We start from the raw sequence: 16,137 nt of genomic DNA on the forward strand, positions 1-16,137 counted from the left end.
GTCGTCTTCGTCGTCGTCGTCGCCGCCGTTTTGTTTTAGTTTTGCTTTTGTTTTGCTCTGGTGCGTTGCTCCCGACGCTCCCGATACTCCTTGACGCTACCTTACCGGTACTGCAATTGATGAACGACCTCCTTCTTTTACTACAACCTAGAAAAAACCCGTTTCAGCACGTCTCGTCCCTTCCACAGATTCTCGACCCTCATGCGTTCATTGTCCAAATGGGCATTATCGCTCGCTTGGCCCATGGGGAACATGGCGGCGGGGGCATCGAATTCCTTTTCCAAGAAGCTGATGGCGGGGATCGAGCCTCCCTCGCGAATGAAGAGCGGTTGACGCGGCAGGTTGGTGGATGTGAATGTTCCTGCGCTGGCGAGGGACGAGGCGCGTCGGTGCGAAGATCGTTTCGCTCCTGGATTTGGCGCATTGAATTGCGTATTTCTAGTCGTGGATGCCGACTTTGATGACTTTGACGGCATCGTGGGGGATGTACGTGCACGAGTTGTAGACTTGACGGTGGTGGGCGATGATGATGACGATGACGATGAGGACGACGACGACATTGATGATGATAATGAGGTGGTGGTGTCAGTGGTGGTTGTATCGGCTGCAGCGATGGCGACGGCACCACCACCACCACCACCGACAGCAGAAGAAAACGAACGATGCGAAGAATCTGTATCAGGATTCCACACTTCCACCACGGCTTCTTTCAACGCGTGGTACAGAGCACTGCCGATGTCGCCTAGCCATGGGTCCGCCTTGGATGTGATTTCGACCTTGAGCTTGTTGGAGCTCTGCAGGGTCGCAAACTGCTCCTCGAGGTACCGCGTGAGGCTGCGGGCAATGTGCTCGGCCGTCTGCGAGGGGACGATGCGGATGGACAGCGTTGCGTTGGCGAGGCCGCTTATCGTCACGGCCGTCTTGGCCTCCGGGACCTCGATCCTGTGCACGGTGAGGTTAGGGTAGCGCCAGCGCTGCATGAGCGAGAGCGCAAACGCCTTCTCGTTCTTGATCTCCGGGTGGCCCGGGATCAGGGCCGACGTGATGTCGGCGTACGACTTCAGTTCGAGCTCCGAGAGGTCGTCGACGCTGTCGTAGAAGTTGGGGATCGTGACCTTGGTCCCCGTGGGCCCGATCAGCGCGGCGAGGAGCACCGTGAGGTCTTTTAGCGGCTCGTGCTGGACCGACTTGCCGTCCATGCCCGAGTGTTGGTCGGGTCGGTTTGAGGAGATGGTGACGGTCGCGTGGATGACGCCTCGCATCCCGAACGTCAGACACGGGATGTGGTCGTCGAGCCAGTAGCTGTTAGAGAGGAGGATGAAGTCGACGGGCCCGATCGAGGACGAGGAGTGCATCGACTGCACGGCCTTGCGGAACCCGCGCGACCCGGCTTCTTCGTCGCCTTCGAGGAGGAACGTCACGTTGCACGACAGCGTCTTTTGCTGGACCAGGTCCGCGACCGCGTAGATGGCTGCCAGGATCGGCCCTTTGTTGTCCGTCACCCCGCGCCCGTACAGGTATCCGTTGAGAGGCTGCAGGCTGAACGGGTCGCCGGCCCAGCTTGGGTTCCCGTTGCCGATGGTAGAGTCGACTTCGGCGTCGACCACGTCGTAGTGGCCATAGAAGAGGACCGTTTTGGTCGACAGCGAGGGTTTTGACGCGCTGAACTTGGCCAGGAGGATAGGGTTGACGCCTTCTTGTGGAGATACGAGGTCGGTGGTCGCACCGAAGGCGTTGCACTGTTTTCGGAGGAATGTGACGGCATCGTGACAGTCGCGTACGCAGGTTGGATTCGAGGCGACGGTGCGGAAGCTGATGAATTCGCGGAGACTGTTTACCAGTTCATCTGTCGTTGTTGTTAGTTTCTGCCGGTACGCGTGTGCGTGCGTTGTTTAAAGGCAGTGGGAGAGAAGGCAGATATGAAATCTTCTTTTGCAAACTCACCATTGCTTCGGACTGAAGATGCGATCGAGGTGTGAGAGTGTCCGTCGGCATCCCAGAACGAAATGGAGGCGTCATTACCACCTGTGATCAGTATATCTCGGCCAGAGGTTGTAGTCTGACTCATTGCAAGGATCTTGCCGTCGGCAGCCTTCCAGCATTCTGTCTCCATGAAATGGTCATTGTATCGCTATTGGCAACACGTCAGCCACTGAATAAACCCTCCCCGAGAGACCTAATATCAAAACAGACCTTAAGACGCCCTTGGCTTGTACCACAGAGGATACTGTCGGTGTTCACTGATATCTGGCTTATGTCGCCATGACCGATGCTGAGTCGTTGAACTAGCTGGTTAGAGGCCAGGTTGTAGACATTTGCCGTGCCATCGGAAAGACCAGCGTAAAGGAAGGAGCCCCTGAAGGAGAGACTGAGCACATTCAACCCCGTATTCTTGAACTTGGTGAGTGGAACGACGCCGTCTGAAGACAACGACTCGATTGACCAGATTTTGATGGTTCCGTCTCCAGCGCCGGTCACGAGAACTTCTTCACAACTACTGTAGTTCAATAAGCCTTTGACCAGAAGCATGCTATAAATATAGCTCTTGTGCGCATATGGGAGATAGTTGTGGCTGGGAACAGTCAAGACTCGGCCGCCCTGACTGTTCAGAGTCAAAGACGTAGAACCCTCTTCGTCGGAAATGACATTGGACGTTCCACCGGGTCCTAACGAGTCGAAGAAGCGATGCTTGCGAGATCCGGGAGCAAAACCAAGCGTCGGCGACATGGTGCTGGCGTCGGCGCTGATTTTGTGCCACTGTAAGCTCGCGTTTTGAGCTCCCCAGAACAAAGTCTGATTTCTGGTGGAATGGGCCACACAGAATATGTCGCCGATTTCAAAGTGAGAATAGAGCGAGTAGAGGCGCTGCAGCGTTTGAGTCGACCAGACATTGACGATGGAGTCTGCACCGGTGGAAAACAATAACGATCTGTCCTCACACAGAGAGAGGTTTAACACACTCTCTTTGTGGGCTGGAACCGTCGCGAGAAGCTCGTATGTCTCCAGTGACCAGGCTGTGATGCTGCCGCCCTGGAGTCCTGCGAACAGTACATCATCATCGACGGCCAGAGCCTGAACGCTTCCAGGAGCATGGATTCGGTGCAAGGGACTCTTCGACTGTGTTGGCTCGGAAGATGGTGATGATTCTCTCATCGATTCTGCGTCATTGACATGGCGCGAAGATTCTATCTGGGACCCTCGGGAGGAGCTGCTCGAGATAGAGGAAGTTGTTGATGATCGACTCTGCTTGGATAAATCAGCCGTGGCCATTCCTCGGAAACCAGCGAAGAGTTGAGCTGCTATGTTAACCAGGGAGAGGCGGAAGAAAATGTTCGGCAGCACATACGGAAGATGGTGGTCTGAAATTCCCCCACGTCGTCGCCGATTCTGGCGCTGTGGTCGACGACTCCAATTGGCCGCCAATCTGACACATAGTCGAGTCTTTGTATCTCGTCCCGGGGGAGGAATCTCTGAGCTCATCACCTGTTGCTATCTTTTATCAAATCCTGAACTCCTTTAGTGTGAATTGGCGAGCAGCCGGACCAGTGTCGCGTTGTTTGGCGGTCGCTCGGTGATACAAAAGAACATTCTTGGTGATTCAGGCGCTCGATGGCGTGATGACAGGCTGAGATTGCTCAGTGTTGCCTTACGCACCTTCACCGCCGGAACTTGACGCGAAACAATGAACACCCCTTGCACTGAGAAACATCGTGCGCTTGGTCCCTTTGAACCAACGGTCATTCTTCATGGCGGCGCGGGAGCAATATCTCGTGCTAGTCTGCCACCGGAGCTCTGGGCTCGATATGAAGCGTCGCTTTTGAAATACCTGGCTGACGCACGAAAGCTGCTCGATTCGGGCGCTTCGGCGCTCGATGCAGCCTGTGCTGCTGCAACATGGTTTGAGGACGATCCGCTCTTCAACTGTGGCCGGGGCTCGGTCTTCACCGAACAAGGTACCATTGAAATGGAAGCCAGTGTGATGGTTTGTTCACTTGATCCCAGTGGTTCTCCTGCAGGACAGATAAAGCGTGGTGCCGCCGTCAGTCTGATTAGGAACACAAGGCATCCCATCCTCCTGGCCAGGGAAGTATTACTCGCCGCAGATGGGGATCAAGGTATGGGCGGCACAAGCACCATGCACTGCCACCTCAGTGGTCGAGATGTCGAGGAATGGGGCTGGAAGGAGAAGGCACTAGAAGAGAAGCCCGATCGCTGGTTCTGGACGAGAAAGCGATGGGAAGAACATCGTCGTGGCCTCAATTTGCAGAATTGCTATACCTACAACGATCTTCTAGCGTCTACAGGCCGCTTCGCGGCTATGGAGGAAGACGGCGGCGGCGGCGACGGTGTTCACGAATACCCTAGTCAAGGCACAGTTGGCGCAGTGTGCCTCGATTCCTGGGGAAACCTAGCTGTGGCAACATCGACCGGCGGGCTAACCAACAAAAAGGCAGGGAGAATTGGAGACACACCAACTATAGGTTCTGGGTTTTGGGCTGAGACTTGGGAGGAACAACTCCCGGCGACGACCTCGGCCGTGATGAGAACAAGACAAGAGCAAGACTACGGCCCTATAACAAGTCGGCTGTTGCGACCGATTGGCGGTGTACTGGGCTCATGTCTCAACCTATTCCAGGACTATGAAGAATACCAACCTGTGATCAACTCTCGGGCATACAATTCAGCCAGCCAATATCGCTCTCCTCTGCAGATTCCCGATATCAGGCGCTCGACGTCCCAAATACGTCGTCGTGCTGTTGCTATGAGTGGTACGGGCAATGGTGATTCGTTCTTACGGACCAACGCCGCGCGGACGGCTGCCTCAATGTGCAGATTTTCTTCCAGCATATCTCTCACACATGCTGTCAATGCAATTGCCGGACCTGGTGGCGAACTACAACAGTCAGCGGGTGATCGATGGGGACTCACAGGCGAAGGCGAGGGCGGAATCATAGGCATTGAGATTGATGATGGCCCTGTTCCAACGGAGTTTTCAGTGGCGCATGGCTACCCTCACAGCAAGAGCTCGAGTGCTTGTCTGTCGACGAAGAAGAGGGGAAGGGTAGTGTTTGATTTCAACTGCGGAGGCTTGTTCCGCGCGTTTTACGAACTGGAGGAAAGGACTGGCAAGGAGACACCTAAAGTTATGGTGTTCAAGAAGGATTACTGAATCTCAAAATATGCAGGACTGGATCTAGACGTAAGTATATACACGTGGAGACTCTCATGTCTGGCCTTGTGCCCTGCGTGAGGTCTTGAATGCATTCTTATATACGATTTCCAAAACACATCGTGGTTCTTTCAGCAGTAGCACGCTAGATAGATGGTGAGGGAACGCGAAAGCTTTCATGATGGGTAGGTAACTCCTGGAATATTGGATCCAAAATGGTAGCCCTCTTCCTTTGACAACTTAGTTTCAGGATGTTGTAGAATAGTACATCGAGGACAATTTGTCTCCACTTAAGTCCTCCATGTGTCCAGTCACGATCAATTATAGTCTGATCTGTTCGGCATCAAGCTCTTGTCTTTCGGAGGGGTATATGCAAAAGTAGGAACCCCGGATGGATGGCGCTGAGTTGTCCCTGTATTGGAGGGTTTGGCGTGTCAAAGGTCGGCTGAACGTTTGATAAGACTATCAGTACTCTAGTGTCTTTTTCATTGTGTCATAGATTCCTGTTGGCCGGTCAGCAGAATCCTGGGGCGATGTATCTCACAAACAATGCTTACTCGTAATATCCGGCACATTAAACTTCTCGTAAATGAGACCGGCATGGACGCTCCAGCCAGTTACTCTGGCTACCGGAGCTTCCAATCGGAGAAAGGCACGCTCTTGGATGCTAGCAGCGACTTCTGCTCCAACACCAGCGTTGTACATGCTCTCATGCACTACCACAGCCCGGCCAGTCTTGTTGACGCTCTCCATAATCGTGTCTCTGTCCCAGGGGTAGATCGCTCTCAGGTCGATCAATTCGATGCTGAGACCTTTGACATCCTTCTCAAGCGCCTCGATGGCCGCAGAACAAAGGTATAGGGGCTGACCATATGAGATGACGGTTAGATCTTTCCCCTCCTTCAGCACATCGGCCTTGTCTAGCGGGAGGGTATACGGATCCCGCGGTACAAACTCTTCCGCGGCGCGATATAGTATTTTAGGCTCCATGAATATAACTGGGTCGTTCGAATGGAGAATCGAAGAGTTTAGCAGACCTTTAGCCTGAGATGGTGATCTCGGCATAACCACTCTGAGGCCCGGGACATGGGAAAACAGTGACTCAGGGCTTTGAGAATGGTAAAGAGCACCATGGCCGACACTGCCGCATGGCATGCGGACAACAAGGCCGCCACAGTGACCGCCCGTTGCTCCTTCTCGATAGCGGAATTTCGCGGCTTCGTTGACAAGTTGGTCAAAGGCAGGGTAGACGTAGTCAGCAAATTGGATCTCGGCGATAGGTTTCATGCCTCGAGCCGCACAGCCTATTGCGAAGCCTACAATGCCCTGCTCGGATAAGGGAGTGTTGAAGACTCTACTCGTGCCAAATTCGTCCGTAAGACCTTTCGAGCACCTGAAGACACCACCAAATGCTACGTCTTCACCGAATAACAAGACACTCTCATCGGTTTTAAGAGCATGGTGTAAAGAAGTGTTGATGGCACCGTGCAAGTTTTGCCAATCAAGTTGTGCATCTTGCGATAAACCGAAGGCAGCTCTGGCGCTGTTCTGTGACTGGTGTAGTATTGGACTCTTCTTGAACTCTATCGGCTTGTTCAACCTGGCCCCTGCCGCTGTTTGACTCGCGTTTCGTGTTTGGCAAACAAGATTGCGTGGCCTCAGTATTGAGGAAACCCTCCGAGGGACTATCATCTCAACTGTCGAAAAACAAGCTTGCTGCTGGCAACAAGAGAAACACCGAGACCAAGGGAAACGGCATCGCCTGGGTATATGAAGGGGGTTGCGGAGGCCGATGATAAGCGCGCACATCCGGGCCGAAAACACACTAACAATCGCCGAGGACAAAGTCACGTGACGTAGCCTCCGGTGTCGGTTTGTGGGGGATCGGAATATCTATACTCCGGAAGGCGGAGGTTGTCCTCAAACTGCGGCCAATCGCTCACCTCACGTATTAATCTTCCGGACGCATTGCACATGGTTTCATCACTGTCCCCAGAACTTTGATTGCGTCGTTGAAATCTCGTTCACTGGGTACACGATCTGGGACGAACGTTGTTGTTGTTGTTGTTGTTTATTGTTTCCCTTTGTACAATAATCCTCACATTTGCGGAAGGAGCATCTATCTCAGCAGATCCGAGAGCTTCCCTGTTATTGCTTGACCTTCCGCCCGTACACCCCTCCATCATGGCTCAATAAGCATAGCCTGCCTGGCAACACGGTATGGAGGCACGAAACACCAATTCATACTTGGCTACGAGACCTGCGGTCTTGGGGCTTGCCAAGATCCTCGTCCTCTCTCTTTCCCAGCTCCCAATAGTGCGAGCTGCACCAATACACGCTTCCTACCTGTTCTTTGCGGCGGAGGAGGAAGAGGGAAAAGACCCGGAGGACCCTACTTTATGGATATACCTGAGTGTCGCGGCAGCTTTAGTCCTGCTTGGAGGAGCATTTGCCGGCTTGACTATTGCTCTTATGGGACAGGTGAGACAGCAGAGCATTACGCCAGGGCCACACCGGCTAATGAGTTCGCAGGATGAGATCTATCTGCGAGTTATCCGAGATTCAGGAGAAGGAGCCGAGAAGAAACATGCCGCCAAAGTGCTGAATCTCTTGCGGAAAGGGAAGCACTGGGTGCTTGTAACATTACTCCTGAGTAATGTCATCACGAATGAAACGCTACCTATAGTACTCGATCGTTCGCTGGGCGGTGGATGGCCGGCTGTCTTAGGATCGACCGTTCTTATCGGTATGTCTGTGTCGTAAAGTATCCCACTCCTACTGACCTGTCACAGTCATTTTCGGTGAAATTGTCCCCCAGTCTGTGTGCGTTCGATACGGATTACCGATCGGTTCATGGATGGCTCCGTTTGTTACCGCCCTCATGTACATCCTCGCTCCGGTCGCATGGCCAACGGCGAAGCTACTAGACTATTTGCTGGGAGAAGATCATGGGACAGTGTACAAAAAGACAGGCTTAAAGACTTTGGTCTCCTTACACCGCAGTTTGGGAGAGCCCGGACAACAGCTCAATGCGGATGAAGTCACGATCATCAGTGCCGTGCTCGATCTAAAGGAGAAGTCTGTTGGAAGCATCATGACTCCAATGGAAGATGTCTTCACTTTGTCTCTCGATGATGTCCTGGACGAGCCTACGATGGACGACATTCTGTCCCGCGGATACTCACGAATCCCTATTCACCATCCAGACAACGACTCGAACTTCATCGGGATGCTGTTGGTCAAGATGCTGATCACATACGATCCTGAAGACGCAAAACCTGTTCGAGACTTTGCATTGGCGACTTTGCCGGAGACGAGGCCAGACACAAGCTGCTTAGATATCGTGAATTTCTTCCAGGAAGGGAAATCGCACATGGTTCTTGTGTCCGAATATCCTGGTGACGACCATGGCGCACTTGGTGTGGTCACACTGGAGGATGTGATTGAAGAGTTGATTGGAGAAGAAATTGTTGACGAGTCTGATGTCTTCATTGACGTACACAAAGCCATCCGGCGAGCAATGCCTGCACCTACGCGACGCATTCCAAGAGCCTACTTAGTAGCTGAACAACACCCATCGACCGGTACCACGACCGATTTGGTGGATATTGGTGAAGGCGAACCCCTGGAAAACGGCGAACTACAAAAGACAAAGACTGGTGATAATCCGCAAGTGGCAAAGATCTTGAGTAATGCTCGTCGTCGATCCAGTGCGGGAAATAGCTTGCCTGGTGAGACAAAGCCTGGTCAAAGATTGATCCGGGCAGGCACGGACGAGGCCCTCAGGGAACAGCTGAAACATCTTGGTCATCTTGGACCCTCAAATCTCGCAAGCAGGCCTAGGTCAACGAAGTACACCACGGTGAAGATCAAACCCGGCACAGAAACCATGGTCAAAAATGACGTTCCTGACGGTCGACAATCAATCTCTCGGCGAGTTTCGGAGTCTGCCTCGGATTACCATGGAGGGATCGGCGAGGGCATCGTAAAGTCGGGAGGCAAAGATGCTAGCGACGGAGTACAGGCTCTGAAGCAGGGCTATGGAACCATTTCCGAATCACCTAATGGCCGGCCACCCAGTCGCACAAAGGGTGTCCAAGCTAATCTCCCACCCAGCCCAACTCTCTCAAGGCGGGCTGATGGTGCTGCGGACCATGACCATGATCGGTCAGAGTCTCGCCCAGTAGCGACAAAATCTGCCAGCCACAGCACAATAGGTAGCCTACCTGGATCGAGGTCTCAATCGAGAAGTCCCATCTACCGGTCCAAAGGACCTGCTCGAAGTGGTAGCATCACGGAAAATATCATCGACGCTAACGGCTTCCGCAAAGTCGTCCTCGAGACAACATCCAGCGAGTCGAATGAGGAGGAAGACCACAATGGGACGAACAACGGTCACCCGTCAGCTGGCCAAGAGGAAGGTTCGAGTGTGAACCCTCGAGGTGGAAACCCCGCTAGTGGACATGGCGAGGCAGCGAAAAAGAAAAAAAAGAAGAAACGCAAAAACAAGCATGCAAAGGGAGAACGCGAACCACTGTTGGGGGACAAACAAAGCTAGCGACGTTTGTTTGATGCCATGCGAAATCACATCATAATGCTGTACAAGGCCTTTTGTACCTTTATTGGCGCCATTGAGAGACCTGCCTTGTTTTGACCAAGATCGAGAACGAGGACAAGGACAATAACAAACAAGAATAATGGGATATTAATGCCAATCGAGTGTGGTGAAAACATTTGTGGATTGTGACAAGTCTCACTATCTCGACCTCGGTGTGCAAATGGTAAGATCGAAACCTCCTCGAGGGTGGTTGTTGACTGTCTATCTGGGCAGTGATGAATACTACAGAGTGGAAGTATAATGGTCTATGGTGAATGGTTTCTTCACTTCCACTGCCTCAGCCACAGGTAACAGATGGTGAATTTGCAAAGGCGGCAGCGAACTGCGATGCAGTGTAATGCAATTCACTTCTTCACTGCCTCTATTGAATTGTTCTGAACTTGAGATTTTGCATGGCCCCAATTGTCCTTCCTCTGCTTGTCTCTCTCTCTTTCTTCTATCCAACACCCTTTCTTGACACCGCTCAGACTTGCTCGTTTGACTTGATATCGTCGAAAGGACAGAATCGTCTTTACCGGTCCTGAAGACCTACTTGTCAAAACTTAGCATACTGCTACCAACTCCTCCCTTTCTCACTACTTCGGACACTGCGAATACTACTCCTAGTACTACTACCACCACCAACATCACCACTCCTCTTCCCGATCACCACCGTTCCTGCTACTGTTTACGACTACAACTAGTTGCAGAGTCTCGGAAGAGAACGAAACGACCCAGTTGCAGCATCTGAAAAAGAGGACGGAACGAAGTCTTTTGGACAGCCAAGTGAACTGAGCAAGATGCGTATCCACACCTTTCTGACTGTTTTGAGCTCGGTGGTCCTGTTCGGATTCATCGACGCGTGCCGAAAGAACGACGACATCATCGTCGACTTCCTCAACGCATACTTCGACCTCGAAGCCAGCGAGGGCCAGTTTCTCTGGGACTGGTTCGACGTGTGGCGCGAAGACTTTGAGCACGCAATGTGGTACTGGCACCTTCTCATCGCCGTCGGCGTGTGCGTTGGATGCGTCTGGCTGACCGTCAACAACGAGCGGGTCGCCCAGGTTTGTGTTTACGACACCGGGACCGCCATCTGCAGCGACGTAAAGGATCTGTTCGATCGGATGTCCTCTTCGACACGACACTTCTTGAACGATTTGCTGATGACGACTGATCTTCCTCTCGGCACCACCGGCGTCCTCGTTGTTGACCCTTTCTTTGTCCCTGGAGCGTTCCCTGATGAATCCGTAGAGACCTGGGACGCTCGCGAAATTGAAATCGCCAGCGATAATGAGGAGGCGGCCACCGTTTAATAGACTGACCTCCTTGATGAGGCTGGTGTTAGTGATATTGATGTCGCTAGATATGAATGATAACGGTAGGAGTAAGATTGGGCTGATGAGCGCGCTAGACTGAACGCTGAACTTGTAAAGGTGAATGACGCTCTCGCGGTAGAATAAGGCTGAGTTGCGATCTTGAAAAACGCACTCGAGACCACAAAGGCTGCTTCCGCCAACAACAAGGAGGAGCAGCCGCGGGAGATCCGAATGACGATCCCCGCCCGACGCAAGTTGGAGGCGGAGATCGACAGACTGCGAGACGAGGTGCGGGCCTTGAAAGGTCAAAAGGCGTCCGTCGAGCACAAGGCCGGCGAGATCAAGAATGAGCGCGACGACCTCTTGCGCGAGAAGCAAGAGTGGCAAGCTCGATTGTTGGAGACTGCAACAACAAGCGCTACTGCAACCAACGAGCAAAAGGGCGAGTACCAGCGGAGTGAGACTGGGACGCAAACGGATCTCGTCCAAGTTGCCGAAGAAGATCAATCTGCCGCCACTGCCATGGTGGCCGAGCTGCAGAATTGGAAACAATGGTTCGGCGAGCTGAACCAGGCATACGAAAAAACAAAAGAAACGCTGGGGCGGTGCGACCAAGCACGCCAGGCGGCCGCTGGAGAACGCGACGCGGCATTGGCACATGCTGCGAACCTACAAAACGAGGCGACGGAGGTGGTTCGAGTATTGACGCAGGAGAACGACGCCCTCAAAGAGTCGATTTCGCAGGCGCAGGTGCAGGCGAACGACCAGGGGTCCCGGAATAGCGCAGCGGCAGCAGCAGCAGCAGCAGCATACAAGACTGCCTTTGAGAATGCCGAAGCAAAGACTAAAGCCTTGGAGCAGGAGCTGAAACACGTCAAGCAAAAGTTCGAGGTATACAAGACGAGCGAAGTGACGGCCATCAAGCGGGAGCTGGCGCACTTCAAGAACGAACACAGTAGATACTTGACCATGTACGACAACGCGCACAAGGAGGTGCAGCAACTCGAGCAAAAGGTCGGCGGTCTCGAGGGCATCGAGGCCAAGTACGAAGAAGCCCGTTCGAAGGCGAAGAAGTACGAAAAGGCCGTCCTCGGAGAGGAACATTACAGAACGAGACACGATGAGATGGTCAAGAAGCTCGGCGATGTCGAGGCCGGCAAGCGATGGATGGAAGCGCAGGCCAAAGAGCAGATCCACAAATTGAAGGATGAGCTGCGTCAAGTCCGAGCTCGGTCCGTGGGGGGAGGTGGAGGCGACGGCGTGCAAGAAGCAGAGGACCGAATGCAAACGACGCCGCCGACGCCATCGCCCTTGCCATCGCCTGTTCCTTCATGGCTGAGAGACGCGAGGTCCCCCTCGCCAGCATCGACACCAGGTAGAATGGGTTCTCCCTCTCCTGGTGGTGCTGGTGGTGGCCGTGCCTCAGCAGACCGGGACCGAGCCGGGATGTTGAAGACGATCCGCGGCCTTGCGACCGACAAGGCCACCTTGAGCAAAGAGGTCAAGGGGCTCAAGGCGGCCAACGAGGACATGGAGCGTGAGATCGGTCGGTTGAGGACCGCCAACGCCGGCCTCGTGGGCAAGGTCGACGAGTTGGAGACGGAGGTCGACGTGTGGAAACAAACCAACGACGTCGACGTCGAGAGGCAGAAAAAGGCCGCCGCCGAGAACGAACAGCGCCTGTGCTGGAAGCAGGCCGAGGTCCACGCCGCAGAGAGCAGGGCCGAGGTGGTAGCTAGCTTTCACGACGCGCTCCGAGCTCAACAAAGCCAGCAAGGGCAAGAGCAACTCGACGAGTCGACGTCGCCTAGGAAGAAGAACAAGCGCGTCGCCAGTGAGAAGCTGGGAGGCACCGTGAAGAAGGGGCTTTGGCAAGAGGAGGAGGAGGAGGAGGAGGAAGAGGAGGAAGTTAGTGAGGAGGAGTAAATGGGTGTGTACGTGAGTAGGAAGGGAGGGAGGTGACACGATAAAGGAGAGCAAAGAGGTTGGAAAGGGGAGTTGGCAAGTCGGGACTGGAATTGGGATTGGGGTTCTGTGCAAGGATGACGATAATTTCCGTCGCATTAGGCAGACTGGACTGTGGGTGTGTGTGTGCGCGCATGAAGCGCCTGGAGCGCAGAAGCATAAACCGAAAAGGGGAACGGGTCAATTGGAGAGAGCGAGAGAGAGAGCGAGGTGTCTTGATTGTGTGAGTGCGAGACGAGTGGACTGGTGGTCCGACTGATACCAACAGCAACAACACAATGAATGACAGAGAGAGCTTCAACAGTTTTTGAGACAGCAATACAATGATATGACATGATATGATACGTCGCGAAGTGTGTAGTGACATGAGAATCCCACAGCCAAAGAACACACTGCACAGTATATATAGTATGTGTGAGTCTTTGCCATGCTACGTCTTCCAAGTAGGAGAAGGCTTGGGTTTCGAGACATTAAACAACTTCATCGCCTGCTATGTATGTATGGATGGAGGTAAGTAGAATAACCATGATACCACAACGGAACACATTCCATACACCTGACATCGTCACCATGCACACCCACGAGAAGTGAGAGTGAGCCGGAAGAAGGGAACTTGAAAAAAACCAGCCACACACAGACACAGACATATACATCCGAAAAAAGCCAGAAACAGTTCCACCAATGCTTCTTGCTTCTTGCTTCTTGCTTCTTTGTTACAACTATCAATATAAAAACAAAGACATTACCATTCATATCGTATCATCATCACCCATGAGGAGAAACGAAAAACAAAGACTTTTTGAGACATCAAGTAGGGATCCGGTACCACATTCAATCCCTCTCAGCACCAAAAGACATCTTCAAAGGACAACGAGATGGCGAGGAAAGAAAATCATCTCGCATAGGCAGGAGGCGGCAGTCTTTCCTCCTCCCTGGGAGACATTGGGCCAAAACTGCCCTTGAGTCTCTCATCTTCGTATCTTCGAGCCAATTCCGCGGCCATTTTCATCATCCACGCTCGCTCGGCGATACTGCCTGCGTTGCTTGGGTCGGCCACGAATTGAAGGAAATTAGGGAGTGGTGTCAGAGAAGGCCCCGACCCCGATCCGGCTTCCTGAAGGCCGGATTTCTCAGTAGAGGGGCCTGCGGGGATGGCAGGAGACGCCGTTGTACTTTGTTGGAACGAAAGTGGAGGTGGGACTTGGCCTTCCTTTTGAGGTGGAGGAATATACAACGATGCTCGTGGAGTTTCGTCGTCGTCAACATTGCTCGTTGTTGCTATGGTGGGAATAATCCTCCTATTGTTACGCACACGGATTGTTGCGTTGGGATCTGACGATTTTGGCGTAGCTTCCACGCCTAGTCGACGTTCGTCAATTTGTGCAGCCACAGAAAGCCCTGGGATGCCTTCACTGACGCTCCGCGTTCCACTGTTGTTGCTCCGATGATGTAGACTTTGTGGCAGGCCAGGTTTTCTCGCAACGACTGGGCTCGTCGGCGGTGTAATGATACCCAAGCCCCGTGGAGAGTCAAATGAGGTGGTAGCGGCTGGTGCAGAAAACACCGAAGGTGCTGTGGCTGAGGTACTTTCAGAAACACTTTCCGTGTCGATGTTTGAGCTGCCAGACTCCGTAACGCTCTCGGGCTCTCCCGTCTCTGGGTGGGCGCGCAAATCGACCACTCGCTTCTTCCTTCTGCGGCGATGTCCCTGTCCATGTCGTCCGCCGCCCATACCTAATCCATGACTCGCAGAATTCATAGTCTGCAGGGTCGGTCGTGTATGAGTGCTGTCGAACGTGTAGGTGGTTGCAGTACTCAGACTTCCAGCATACGAATGCGATCTCGACAACGCGGGCGTAGGAGATCTCGTATGAGGATGGGACGGCGACATTTCGCCACGTTCCAAAGGGCCAGTCCAGGCTCTGAACACCGCGTCTCGGATTGAAGGAGTGAACAGAGACAGAGTCCGGTGTGAATCGGTCAATGTTGCAAGTCTGATTAGGTTCTTCCTCGAGAACAACGATTGGGTCTCGACAGATGAATCGAGCGACAGAGATGCGATTTCAGCGGGAGTCAAGACTGCACCGGTACTATCGACAGGGTCTTGAGGAGGGCTGGCGAGAGGGTCGACCACAACCTCATCTTTGGTTGGCTGCAACGTACCCAGTTCCCGTTCCTCTTGGGCTTGCTGCTCTGGTACCCACAATCGCAATGATAGCCTATGAATGATGGCGGGTAATTCATCCATGAGCAGACCACGCAGTTGCGTTTCGATTTCCTTTTGCAGAAAGTTGGCCACGAATGGGATCGAGTCGAAAGTAGACGAGACGCGAAGGGATTCGAGAGGGTCATTTCGAAAGACCAGAGTCAAGCCCTTCTGTCGCGAAAAGACCAAGATGATGAAGCCCGTTAAGCGAAACTCTGAAAGCGTGATCTGTAGGGGGATGGTGAGGCCAGTATCCGCAGCCAACGGCTGTGGTGAAGCAAACGCGGATCGTGTGCGTAGATAAGTGTTTAACGGATTGGCCTGCACCTTGGTCTTGAGCGTGAGGTATGCGTTTCCCTTGTACATCATCTTAAAGGTGCCTCGAAACCTATCCTCGGCCAGGTCCCCGATCTCCAGAATTTCCAGCTCCGGCGGTACATCTCCCAGATTCAACTCATTCACCACGATATCGTCGACGATGATGGCAGGTTTAGGATCGGCTCGGTTCAGGGCATTCGTGAGGAGTTCCTGGGCCCGAGGCAGGAAGCCGGCGTCGGTAGATAAGGGCGACCAGTTGAAGTTGAAGGCCATTGTTGAAATGTTGGCCCTCTGGAGGGATGTTGTCGTGTGAGGGTTATCGCAGGGAGCAGGCACACTGCTTGACCATGGCTCAGGAAAAGCTTCTCGGGGAGATGGCCAAAAACACCCGATGATATCTGAAGATAGTCGCGGTACAGAGGGTGTGCGTGAACCGGTGTTCGCCGTGATCAGGAAAGGCACATGCACAAGGACTTTAGCGATGGTGGTTGGTGGTGGTGTGACGTTGTTGTCTGATCGAGACCGGCAGATGATGATGGTGGTGATCAAGCTTCACTTCACG

At 53.2% G+C, this 16,137-nt stretch overlaps 7 protein-coding genes across 7 annotated transcripts; 4 read left to right on the forward strand and 3 right to left on the reverse strand.

Moving 5' to 3' along the window:
- Nucleotides 1-140: 140 nt before the first annotated feature.
- On the reverse strand, nucleotides 141-3,153 carry PV08_05887 (uncharacterized protein; the record flags this gene model as incomplete). The annotated part of the gene is made up of 3 exons (XM_016380226.1): nucleotides 141-1,846; nucleotides 1,945-2,131; nucleotides 2,194-3,153. 3 exons carry the CDS (start codon nucleotides 3,151-3,153, stop codon nucleotides 141-143), a joined length of 2,853 nt encoding a protein of 950 aa, XP_016236053.1.
- A 529-nt stretch (nucleotides 3,154-3,682) lies between these two features.
- On the forward strand, nucleotides 3,683-5,170 carry PV08_05888 (uncharacterized protein; the record flags this gene model as incomplete). Its single annotated transcript, XM_016380227.1, has 1 exon — nucleotides 3,683-5,170. One exon carries the CDS (start codon nucleotides 3,683-3,685, stop codon nucleotides 5,168-5,170), a length of 1,488 nt encoding a protein of 495 aa, XP_016236054.1.
- Nucleotides 5,171-5,635: 465 nt separating this feature from the next.
- PV08_05889 (uncharacterized protein) lies at nucleotides 5,636-6,862 on the reverse strand (the record flags this gene model as incomplete). Its single annotated transcript, XM_016380228.1, has 2 exons — nucleotides 5,636-5,673; nucleotides 5,728-6,862. The coding sequence occupies 2 exons, from the start codon at nucleotides 6,860-6,862 to the stop codon at nucleotides 5,636-5,638; spliced, it is 1,173 nt and encodes a 390-aa protein (XP_016236055.1).
- A 528-nt stretch (nucleotides 6,863-7,390) lies between these two features.
- PV08_05890 (uncharacterized protein) lies at nucleotides 7,391-9,728 on the forward strand (the record flags this gene model as incomplete). The annotated part of the gene is made up of 3 exons (XM_016380229.1): nucleotides 7,391-7,651; nucleotides 7,703-7,916; nucleotides 7,963-9,728. The coding sequence occupies 3 exons, from the start codon at nucleotides 7,391-7,393 to the stop codon at nucleotides 9,726-9,728; spliced, it is 2,241 nt and encodes a 746-aa protein (XP_016236056.1).
- An 839-nt stretch (nucleotides 9,729-10,567) lies between these two features.
- Nucleotides 10,568-11,083, forward strand: PV08_05891 (uncharacterized protein; the record flags this gene model as incomplete). Its single annotated transcript, XM_016380230.1, has 1 exon — nucleotides 10,568-11,083. One exon carries the CDS (start codon nucleotides 10,568-10,570, stop codon nucleotides 11,081-11,083), a length of 516 nt encoding a protein of 171 aa, XP_016236057.1.
- Nucleotides 11,084-11,317: 234 nt separating this feature from the next.
- PV08_05892 (uncharacterized protein) lies at nucleotides 11,318-13,012 on the forward strand (the record flags this gene model as incomplete). Its single annotated transcript, XM_016380231.1, has 1 exon — nucleotides 11,318-13,012. The coding sequence occupies one exon, from the start codon at nucleotides 11,318-11,320 to the stop codon at nucleotides 13,010-13,012; it is 1,695 nt and encodes a 564-aa protein (XP_016236058.1).
- A 931-nt stretch (nucleotides 13,013-13,943) lies between these two features.
- PV08_05893 (uncharacterized protein) lies at nucleotides 13,944-15,848 on the reverse strand (the record flags this gene model as incomplete). The annotated part of the gene is made up of 1 exon (XM_016380232.1): nucleotides 13,944-15,848. One exon carries the CDS (start codon nucleotides 15,846-15,848, stop codon nucleotides 13,944-13,946), a length of 1,905 nt encoding a protein of 634 aa, XP_016236059.1.
- Nucleotides 15,849-16,137: the final 289 nt, after the last annotated feature.

Source organism: Exophiala spinifera, assembly GCF_000836115.1.
Source record: "Exophiala spinifera strain CBS 89968 unplaced genomic scaffold supercont1.4, whole genome shotgun sequence".
Lineage (NCBI taxonomy): Eukaryota > Fungi > Ascomycota > Eurotiomycetes > Chaetothyriales > Herpotrichiellaceae > Exophiala > Exophiala spinifera.